Below are 12194 nucleotides of genomic sequence, written 5' to 3' on the forward strand. Positions count from 1 at the left end.
GATTAATATCTAAATCCTGATTGAATCTTATAAGATTAATATCTAAATCCTGATCGAATCTTATAAGATTAATATCTAAATCCTGATTGAATCTTATAAGATTAATATCTAAATCCTGATCGAATCTTATAAGATTAATATCTAAATCCTGATCGAATCTTATAAGATTAATATCTAAATCCTGATCGAATCTTATAAGATTAATATCTATTTAAATCCTGATCTTATAATATCTAAATCCTGATCGCTGAGGATAGGAAGCACCACAATGGAATTCTACAGTTTTACATAAGAATGGCATAATCATTCTTCTAGAAATCTTTTCAAGAACCACTAGGGCAAAGTTTTTCCAAATTACATGCAAGCATCCACGCGAAGTACAAATTGAAAATTGTCTAGATCAGGGTGGGGTCATGGGAAAGGTTCGCTGAATTACATCAGGAATTTATTTTTAAAAATGTATTATGAAAAATATCTGAAAAGTACAACATGTCTTACCAATATGCAAGCATCCCTATGTAGTGTTCACTCAGATTTATTCACAAAAACATGCCCAGAGTATTGGAGGGGGGGGGGGGGGGGTTGGGGGTTGAGCATGAAAAACGCCGATATGGGAAGATAATTGATTATGTGTGAGAAAATCAACTTTACAACAGAACAATTACTTTAATACCTCGCTATGCGAAGGAAGATTACTGACAGTTTGTTACCAGTATTCCACGAGAACAGCGGTGGGGACTGATGAATGATAAGAATAAATACCTACATAATGAGAAACCATGTATAACAGAATAGTAAAACAATTCCTGTATGTTAACATAGAATAATAAGAATAAATACCTACGTAATGAGAAACCATGTATAACAGAATAACAAAACAATTCCTCTATCTTAACATAGACAAATCAAGTATTCGATCGTTATTTTGGTATTTTATTAGGTATAAAGTAAAGCTGGGATAACCAATATTAATGGAGCTAGAAGAAAAAGTCTTAAAACCCAGGGAACCCCCTCTGTCCCAAAAGTAATCAATCCTTAAATGCACTTTATGCAGAAAATTACACGAAGTGTACATTCCTTTTCTGGAATCTTAGAGAAACCTAAAGTACAGGGTCTTAAATTTCATAAGTTTCGCAGAGCTGTGTTTGCATTTTCAGTCCAGCAGTTAAGAGTACTTACGGCTAATGTTAGTATATATGTGCGCTAATCAAAAGATTCGATTTTTATTAGATTTATTTATTTTGTATTGCTTACAGGAGTTATGAGATTGATCACTGTTCGTTATCTTCACCTTTCATTTACTGTACACTCGTAAACAAATACAGGATGTGTGTGAAAGCTTAAACAACCAGCAACCAAGGTCCAGTAAATTAGGGTCGTGAGTATAATGAAATATTCAGGGTCTATAGGTAGTTAATTAAGGGTCATAGGTTAAATAATATTCTAATTGAATGAGTACAATTTTGAAGGTAGCAGATGTTCAGTCACAAAAGGAAGTACTTGTCTAATATACATATATTTAGTTTTCTCTTAAGCAACATCTATATAAAGTACATATTAAAGATGTCCATTATTTGAACATTTTCTTTGAATACAAGGAAACATTAGTAAATAAGAGTTGTTGCATGTATATGAACAAATCTTTTATTACACTTATTAATGCAGTATTACATGGATAAGAAAGCCTGTTAGATAAAAATACTTTTTTGTAAATTCTTTAAACGCGCCTTCTACAGATTTCCATTTAGCGTATAACGGTTCATTAATTTCATTTCACCAAGGTAAAACTCCCGTCAAAACATCTTTAATATTCTTTTATATAATACGTGAAAAAGCGGTAAAATAATGCATCTCTTTGTTTTAAAACTCTGCATATATATTTCAGGCAGTTTATCGATCAATCTTATGTAAAGAAGGATAAATCTAAATTTGTGCAGGAAGCGCTTGATGAATTAAAGGTAAACACGTCTTGACAGGGCCTTGTTGCTCTGGGTATATCAACCAGGAAGAGTCAACACCAAACCGAAAGTACTTTCCCGACTGGTTAATATCGGGGTGAGGCGATGGATTTCTTGTTTATTAACAGTGATTACACATAAAAGGTAAATCATCTATCAAATTTAAACAGGTATTAATCCGTATAAATTACGTTCTATTTTGATCATTTCATACTCACTTAAACAACAGATATCTGTTACACATTATACACTGTTATAAGATTTTACTTCCATATCGAGCTGATTTAGAATTCCTGTGGTCAGTAATTAGGAGGGTCTTACTCCTAATTATTATTATCATTGTAATAATCAGTGGCGGATTTAGAGGGAGCGGCCGGGTCCCCCTTAAATGTGAAAAAAATACGATGTAGTAGAACAAAAGCAAAAGTATAAGATTTTACAAGATACGTACAAACAAGTGCGTAAAGGTCAACGGAGCTATTATTTGTAACATTTATTTATTCATTTGACTGTGTCTAAAGCATCGCTTCAATGTAGAATGCATGCAACTCGTAAAAGTAACTTTAAAATCCCCCAAAACCCTTGAGCCCCCAGACTATTGCTCTCTTTAAAAATAAATCCTGGATCCGCCACTGATTAGCTAAGAAGGGGTATGTATTTATTTACGATCCTAGTCTGTGTATTAAAGGGGCGTAGTCAAGATTCCATGCGAAAATTTTCATTTATATAACTTCCAGGGGTCTGGCTTACATAGCAAAGATAGGAGTGAAATGCTGGGGATATTAGGTGAAAAATAAAAATATTCATCAGCATCTTCTCATGAACAAAGATTTTTTTTTTCAATTATTCAATTAATTTTAACTATTTACAGTTCACACCTCTGATAATACAGATGATGGCCACGCCCTCCAGCTGGGCACAAGATGTCATCACCTGTGACTTTTGTGACAACCCCACCCCAAAATTTTGCAACATCTGTCAAGTCAGTCTGTGTGTGGATTGCGTAAGCAAACATGTGGAAAAGTTCAAGTCCCTAGCGCATGACATCGTTCCTTTCACAAAGAGAAAAATAAAGCTTGTTTTTCCTGATTGCGAAATCCACCCCAATGAAAGATGCGAGGCCCATTGCAAAAAATGTGATGTTCCAGTTTGCCTGAAATGCATCCTCGGTTCCCACAATGGACACAGATATGAAGACATGTCTGATATTTTCAACAAGAAGAAAAAAGATATTGAAAAAGAGACCCAGGAAATTGATTCCACTATTATCCCTCAGTATGAAGAGAAAAATGAAGAAACAGAAAACAAGCTATCCATTGCAGTAACCAAGTTTGATGAAATGGACAAAGAGAAAGAAAAACACAGAAAATTCTGGCACCAAGAAATAGACACCATTTTCAATAAGCTCGGTTCTTTGCTCAATGCCATGAAAGAGAATCATCTGGCTGTTCTAAAATCCCACCAATTCAAAATAAAAGATCGAATTCCAGACATGACCCAAACAGTTCAACAAAACAAAGAAATTCTAAAGTCAAAAAACGTGTCTGCAGTCACTAAGTACAAATCCAAACTCGGGGAATACAGGAAAATGCCTGCTGACATTGATGTCAAACTGCCGTCACTGAAAACCAAGACGGTCCAAGGGAGAGAACTCAGCCTGGAATTAGAAGAGTACAAGGCTACACTTCAACAGATATCATTATCCGGTCTTGCAGATGATGTCTATAAATCATCCATAAGAAAGCTATTGGACAGAGCCAGAGTGATTGCCACCATTCCTACTGGAGTTAATCCTTTATACCATGTTGCCTGTGTGGGAGTGGATGAAGCTTGGGTTAGTGGTGAAGATAAAACCATAAGACGTGTTGACATACACGGGTCTGTACGGGACACTGTCACCACCGCATGTAAATACTGGCCTAATGGCATCCCAGTGACCAGACAGGGAGAACTGGTATACATTGATGGTCCCAATAGAACTGTGAACATTGTCAGAGACGGGAGAACACAGACACTGATAACCACACCACGGGGCTGGAAACCAGCCAAACTATGCTGTACTAAGTCAGGGGACATCCTGGTCAGTATGTTTACTACTGATTATAGCCAAACTAAAGTTTTCCGTTATCAGGGACACACAATGAAACAGGAAATAGATAGAAATGAAGATGGAGAACCAATCTATAAAGGAGGGCAATACCCACTGTATGTAGTGGAGAACAACAATGGAGACATCGTGGCCTCTGATGTTAATGCTGACACCGTGGTCGTGGTGGACAAGTCAGGAAGAGTCCGATTCCGATACGACGGTACACCAGCCAGGAGGAAGAAGTCATTTGATCCTAGACAGATAGTGACAGACTCTGTGAGTCAGATTATTGTGGCAGATTACAACAATGACTGTCTACACATCCTGGATCAGAACGGACAGTTTCTGAGATGTGTAGACAATTGTGGACTAGATGGACCTGTAGGACTGAGTGTGGACAGTGAGGGGAAACTGTGGGTAGGGTCATATCATTCAGGAGAAGTGAAAGTGATTCAGTACATGAAATAACATATATACAGACATCAGATAATGACAGAGTTCGCACAGTGCTCTTGCTATCTAAATATGTAATCTTTAATGTTTATAGATTACCGGTATATCTAAGTGACAATGTGTTGCTTGTGTCAAATGTAATTATAAAAAAAAAATGTATTAAATCTTACAGTGTAGTGAAAAGCTTTTCTACTCAAAACATTTCATGTAGAGTTGTGCACAATCTAGGCTTCACAATTAAAAAATCTAGGCCTCACAATTAAAAAAAATATCCATTAATGAACTGAATATGCCGTATATCAGTTCTCCACAAAAAACAAAAACAAAAAACAATATGACATACATTTACAATTCACATAATTACCCGTGATTGGTGACTGATGCAAGAGGTATGGGATTATAGTAGTTATGAGATTGATCACTGTTCGTTATCTTCACTTTTATAGTAGTTATGAGATTGATCACTGTTCGTTATCTTCACTTTTCATTTTATTACAATTTTATTCGTACTCGGTGTTTAACGAATAGTCTGGATTCAACATAGTAATTATATACTACAGCGTTATCATAAAGTCGTTGACTTTGGTAGAGTTTAGACTGTCTCGACTTTGTTCATTATTAGAAATGGATCGAAAATAAATTGTAAAATTCATCAGGTAGGGACCGGAAATCGGAGATTATTTTAGTCAAATCTATGAAGCGCCAAATTAATATATAAACTCAGATAATTGAAGATATATTTAATTATTTGAAGATATCATCAATCCATTTGATGCATGCAACAATTCAATTAATGTTATCTTCGATTCAGAATCATTTCGTACATTAATTGAATTCATGATAGTATTAATCATTCTGCTGAATTCATGGCACTACATACCATATAATTGAAATATTGCTCTCTTCAGTTGATCAAGGATATCACGATGAGCGCAATAATTCTTTTATAGAGTTCATTCAAACACAATCGACAAACAAAAATGTTCTTGATATATTACTAATTGTTGAAAAGGGAAATTACAGGACAGTGGCGGATTTAAGGGGGGGGGGGCTGCCTAAAATTTTCAAAATTAAAGTAAATCATGGTCACTTGTTCAGAAAAATGTGAACGATAAAAGAAGCAATAAATTCTCCCTCTCTCGGAGAAATAAATGATAAAATCTTTTTATGTATTGAATGGTTTTGTATTGGGAGAACTTGCTTTTTTCCAAAAACTCCTTAAAATTGCGTCATTAATTTAATTTCATTTTATTGAAAATGGCAGAAAATAGTAAAAACGACTACTTAGGAAACATATTTCAAGCCCTATTTCAAACCTCATAAAATCTGTAAAATCCAGGAGCTGGGCCCCCACCAGGACCCACTGCCTCATAAATTTGCCCCCCCCCCCACAATTCCTGGATCCGCCCCTGGAGGTGACCACTTTCATTTTGGAAGTGAGAGAGAGAGAGAGAGAGAGAGAGAGAGAGAGAGAGAGAGATAGAGAGAGATAGAGAGCGTTGCATAACCGGTGGCCGCCATTTAGATTAAGTGGAGTCAACCGGTTAAAGAAAAGTTGTGACCGCCACACAAAATAAGTGTCGGCCGCCAGTTCTATACCCTGACACCTATATGTTGTACCGGCTTCCGTAGTTTTCACATGTAAGTTAACAAAGCAATGGTATGCATACTTCCTGTTTTTATTAAAAGAAGTATTTTTTAGAAATTTCCACAAGCACGATATGGAATATTATCAATATTTCGTCTGGAAAAAAAAAATCATACTAAAATACGACCCTCAATGTAGTGTGAATAATTTCCCATGCCTAATCTAAAATAAAATGATGTTTATAAAAGATTTACAACTCTGTGTGAAATAACATCATCCACTACATATGGGTTGGTCGATCGTTTTTCTCACTACTCAAGGGTTGGTCGATCGTTTCTTCTCTCAAATAGCCAAAAGTTCAACCCTTCCCCTTGATTGATTAAATGTATATTCTTTAACGTTCCTCTAGAGAAGTTTGGACTCATATAGCCTAGAGACGTCACTATTGCCGGTGAAGGGCTGCAGAATTTAAACCTAGATATATATGTTCGGCGCATATGGCTTAAAAGCCATACACTTTGTATGTGCCGAGCATTGAGCATGGAGGGGTCTATATCGTGCCAAACCTGCTGTGACACGGGGCCTCAGTTTTTGCGGTCTCATCTGATGGACCCTCCCGTTTAGTCACCTCTTACGACGGCAAGCAAGGAGTATTGAGGACCCCTTTTCTACCCCCCCCCCCCCAATCCTGGATCCGCACATTCAATATACAGTTGGTTGGTTGGACATTGTTTAACGTTCCGCTGCAGAATTTTTCACTCATATGGAAACGGATGAAAAGTATGTATCTGATGAAAGTGCATCAGTACTAACTATGATTTTGACCCTTTTGTACTTTAAATGATCTTTTATTTCAAGTATCTGATGAAAGTGCATCAGTACTAACTATGATTTTGACCCTTTTGTACTTCAAATGATCTTTTATTTCAAGAAATTAATGAGTTTGCTGACCTGCGCATGTACTTTACATAGGGAAATACGTGTACAAAGACTGTTCAAATATGTTTATTTGTCAGTGATTTAATGGGTCTTCTTCTGGTACGATTTACTGTATCGGTAGATGGTTAATATCTAAAGCTTACAAAATACATGAAACGATTAATTTAATCGAAATTGGAATGGGAGTGTCAATGCACGGTTCTTGTATACCCGGGAGAGAGAGAGAGAGAGAGAGAGAGAGAGAGAGAGAGAGAGAGAAATTCCAATTAATGCGTCAAGCTTCAGATGATCCACATGCTCCCCCGATTTGTAGAACAAATTCAAAAATACCCCCACCGAAACTATGAAAACACACGATAGTTAATACCAATTTTAATTAAATTTGATGCAAAAATTAGAGTAAACCAGTCGTTATTTTTTAAAAATTTCTCGCCGCCCCCATCCCATTGTTAAGATAGGATTCCATCCATCACCCCCCTTTAGGTGCTTCTGCTCCCATGCCCCCATCCTCCATTTTCAAAGTTTGAGGACAGCATCCAATTATTACAAGTAATGTCCTCATTATTTTTTCTGTGGGTTGACATAATCATGGGGCGTCTCTCAAAGTAAGAATGACCCCCAGCATACATAAGTTATTGATGCAATTATTTAACTTTAATTACGTTATAAAATGTAACTGTAAATGACAATAATCTGTTTCACATGGATGTGCCATGATTGAGGCTGATTAATCTACAAAATAAAAACAGCAATCTTTGTACAACAGTCAAAATATGAAATATCAATGAATGGTCTCTTTGCGAAAAGTATTGGGACGAACCATCCGAGGCCAAACGGTATGGGGGCGAAACGCCCGACACACAACTGAAGAACTCTTCAGTGCAGCAAAGGTACGAAAATTCAACAATAATCTTGATTGTTGACAAGAAACAGTAGAAAAATTTTAAGGGTATCAATTCAAGCTAATCGAAAACGGGCGGAAAATTTATATGGCCAAGAATATTGCGGTAAGCTTGTTAAACGGATTACAGAAATACCCCATTTGCTGTTGCATATTAGATTTACAGGCACCTGGGACTGTGGGAATTTCATGATTTCCAGTTTTCAGGCCCTATATTAGAATATCTATCCATTCATATATTGATAATGTTAAAATTGCAGGTGGCAGAATATATCTCCCACATAACAGCACGTCACTCCTGTAGATCTCGCTATACGACAAGACCTAGTTAGAATCATTCTAAGAACAGTCTATCGCTAAATCACAGTTGTCTGTCAGGAAATGTTTACATTGTTTTATATATGAAGAGAAGGATCATATATTAAAGAATGACCTTTCTTTTGAGAAAACTTATTATTTTCTATATTGAGAAGGGTCACAGGTTTGAAACTTAAACCATAAATTTCCAGGAGCCATGTGGGCTCCTGAAATATTATTTATGGGAGCCCACAACAAAACATGCTAGCCTACATATCATGAAATATAATACAAGAAATCCATGAGACATATCAATATTTTGTGTGTGTTTCATTATACGTATAGTCATAAATAAAAGAATGTGAATATTTCGTTACAGTCCCCTGTGGTTAATGTGATAATGTCCTACAGATCTGGTTTAATGATAGAATGCATCACATTTCATACCGATTGTTAAGGCGTTCTTGGCACACTGATTTTGACTGCGGATAACTCCGTTTACCTGATCAGGATATAGGGCTCACGGCGGGTGTGACCGGTCAACAGGGGATGCTTACTCCTCCTAGGCACCTGATCCCATCTCTGGTGTGTCCAGGGGTTCGTGTTTGCCCAACTATCTATTTTGTATTGCTTATAGGAGTTATGAGATTGATCACTGTTCGTTATCTTCGCCTTGCACATACCCGCAATGTAGCAAAATAAGATTTTCACTCAGTGCATGTTTGGTGAAATGGTTAATATACAACTAGAAAAGCTAGCTCTCTAGCGAGTCAGTATAAGTACCCTCTTATACTGTCCACTACACAATCAATAAACTTACCTTCTCCACTGAATTGCCATATATTCTATTGTAATTAGCGTGGAAAGAGAACTAAATCCTGCGGGTTTGAATTTTGCTGTGTACAGCTTCCATTTTACCGGAACTTGTCATTGGGTGGGTGTAAATGTAGTCCGGGACAAATAGATGTTTTGCACACGCGGTGCCGCCATATTTAATTACCTAATTATATATGCGTGTCAAAGGTCATAGGGGAAAAACGACGTAATCATGGAAGCAGCCTTTTGACAAATCAACGATGTATTGCTTTTCCCCCTAAAGTTTTTAATGAGGTATCCCTTATTTTATGATACAATTTGTTTACATAATAGGTAAAGATGACCCAAGGTTTACTTTAGCATATCTTTTATGGAAAAGTTCCTTTCAAGAATTTCTATGAGAAACTATTTATTGGCACGATAGTTGCTTTTCATACCCATGTTTGAAGATTCCATTTCACAATAAAACAATCATTTTTACACTTAAAAGTCTTAATTCTGAATTGCACAAAAATGTAAAATTTCGATAATACCCCTCTACCGACTACTAGATCCATTGTATTGAGATGTTTTTAGGGGGGGGGGTATTCAATATTCATTATTAATGGTAATTTTACAAAGAGAATAGATTATAATGCATTACAACAAATCACGGCAGTATTATCCAGGCACGTCGTAGCGTCCCTTATCAAGGGGGGGGGGGTTTACAAAATATGAATATTGACAACTACTGCGATCTATACAGAGAATATTTTTAAAAAGAAAATTTTACAAAAAAGGGGGCGAGATTATACGAACGACGACCGACAACAATTTTTGAAAAACACTTGTAGTCTACATAGTTAGTGAAAGTCATGAATAATTCAGGGCTTTTCTAACCCCCTTCTCTCCTTACACTCGTCAAATACACCCCCATCTCCTTACAATCGTCTACCCCCCTCCTTTTCCTTACACTTGTCTTATACACCCATTTCTCCTTACACTCGTAAAGAGAAGGCGGTGGTTTTAATCAGACTGCTGAAAATGGATTGACTAACAGTTGGGTATTGGGTGGTTTATAGTTAGTATCCTTATTATTTGCAATAAAGTGTCTAGCTTTAATATATATAGGCCGACATATGTTATACCTAAAAGTGAACTTTGAACTGGTCATTTGTCAAAGTTAGAGATAAATTAAATAATTGTGTAGACATCTCGTTTGATTTTTTTTTAACTTGTTAGAAGCTTATAAGATTTAAAATCATCCAAATTAAATATATCTCTAACTCTGTCTCATGGGCAAGTAGAAGAAATTTATAATTGGGAAAAGAATATCGTGCGGATAGGAGCTCTAATATAATCTAAGAAAATTATTGGCACTTCAGTCATGCTCATAGACACTTAAAAAAATCCCTCGTAAAACTTACTTAAATCCAAACTTCAAAATCCTTAATTGTGTGAGGGGTGACTTAATTCATAGGTTCAAACTTAATTACTAGATCTACTCAGTATTGCATACCACAAAATAGAGAGAGAGAGAAGAGGGGGGGGGGGTAAGCCAATAAATCAAACCACTTTGTCATTTAAAAAAAAAAGACACATTGTCAATAAAATTATTGAACTGTTATCACTTCTCTATGCAATGTACTACTTCACTGGGTTAATTTTAGAGAGCTAATGACTGTAATTCGATAGAAAACATCGCAAGTGAAAGTAGCAGACATAAACAAACTATACTTCACCAGCTCAAATTAAACAAATGTGAATGAAACATTCTAATCTGCAACTCTTAGTGGTAACTTTAAAGTGTGTTTTTTACGAATGTTATAATTTTATCATCTAACATGCTTAAACAAACTATATCTCACCAAGAAAATGTTGGTGAGCAGCCGTCGTCGTTCGCTGTTTCACATTGACAAAGGACCCGGATGTAAGATTCCCCCCCCTATGACCTTTTGATCTAGCATGACGTTATAGTGTGCAAAACATCTATGTCCCACGATCTCCGATATTGATGTTCGCTGATTTATCATTATACGTTGGTTTTTCTTCAAATATCTTACTAAGTGTGTTTTAAGACGATCACGAAGAATCTTCATTGTGACGTTGGTGTTTGGAAATTGCCTAATTATTTAATAAATGGCTTTTATTTATTCTTTAGGGTGTAAAAGTAGTCCCGAAGATTTTATGAAGAAAACGCATTTCCGGTTTTTGTTTTCGTCTTGTTAATAATTAAAATAAAGTTTTTAAGGTATTTTACTTTGCTGCTCATTTTGCTTAGATATTGTTTGATATCATAACAAAAGGATTTACTAAATATTCAACATGTTATATGAATGCTCGTCCTTCATTTTATGGGACATCGTTTCGATGGTTGAATCGACAAGACTAGTCTAAAATAAAACCGGAACAATGTGACAGTTTGAACTCGTTTTATGAATAGCTAGGTAATATTGTTTTGAAGTACACGTTTAGTAAGGGAATTTAATTATAGCTGATATATAAAGTATTATGAATAATAAGTAAATCAAATGATAAAAAGACTTGGTATTTACATATCCTGTTGAATATATCAGCTGTCCTCTCTACGGAATAGATCTACATGTAACATTTTGTATCGAATATACTTGTTTATATTTGAAATTCTCTCCTCAATATCATTTAAATTGTGTAGGTAAATACTTAATTCTAGCATTACTATTAATTAATACATGTTTTTACTAATTAATGGCATTAAAAGAGCGTTGCTATCCAGATTATTTATCGTCTAAAATAATTATTCAAATGCAGAAGCGCGCACATGATTTAAGAATTAAATAGATTAATCCTGTTTTACTTGATTGGTTAACGAAAGTTTGCCACCACCCATTCTCTAAATTATCCAAATTAGTTATATAATGCAGATACACGCACATGATAAATGATGAGAATTGAAATTTAATAGTCAAATACTTTAACGTTATTGGATTGGGTGTCAAAGTTTTCCCCCATTAATATTGAAAATTAAAATGTGAGAAATGTGCTTATTAATTTTCAAGTTATTCTATTTTGAGTTTGTAACGAAGTGATATATCAATGTTGTAAATATTGATAATAAATGCCACCCCTTACCTGAATGCGGATTTAATGTTTTTATCTCATTCCGGTTCTTTCATTAATATCTCAATTAACTGC

General features: G+C 35.5%; 2 protein-coding genes across 6 annotated transcripts in view; both read left to right on the forward strand.

The window, feature by feature from the left end:
- LOC125661245 (uncharacterized) overlaps window positions 1–12194 on the forward strand; it is a 211627-nt gene that overhangs the window by 108975 nt on the left and 90458 nt on the right. The window lies entirely within an intron of this gene.
- LOC125682854 (E3 ubiquitin-protein ligase TRIM71-like) lies at window positions 1970–4676 on the forward strand. Of its 2 annotated transcripts, none has more exons than XM_056146591.1 (2): window positions 1970–2102; window positions 2830–4676. In XM_056146591.1, exon 2 carries the CDS (start codon window positions 2851–2853, stop codon window positions 4513–4515), a length of 1665 nt encoding a protein of 554 aa, XP_056002566.1. In that variant the 5' UTR covers window positions 1970–2102; window positions 2830–2850; the 3' UTR covers window positions 4516–4676. The 2 variants fall into 2 exon arrangements, with proteins under 2 accessions (XP_056002566.1, XP_056002567.1); XM_056146592.1 differs by having other exon boundaries at window positions 2000–2102; window positions 2851–4676.

Source organism: Ostrea edulis, chromosome 8 (genome assembly GCF_947568905.1).
Source record: "Ostrea edulis chromosome 8, xbOstEdul1.1, whole genome shotgun sequence".
Classification (NCBI taxonomy): Eukaryota; Metazoa; Mollusca; class Bivalvia; order Ostreida; family Ostreidae; genus Ostrea; species Ostrea edulis.

What these genes read in the sequence shown, in the direction of transcription:
- LOC125682854 (XM_056146591.1), top strand. Translation starts at nt 2,851, where the DNA reads ATGATGGCCACGCCCTCCAGCTGGGCACAAGATGTCATCACCTGTGAC.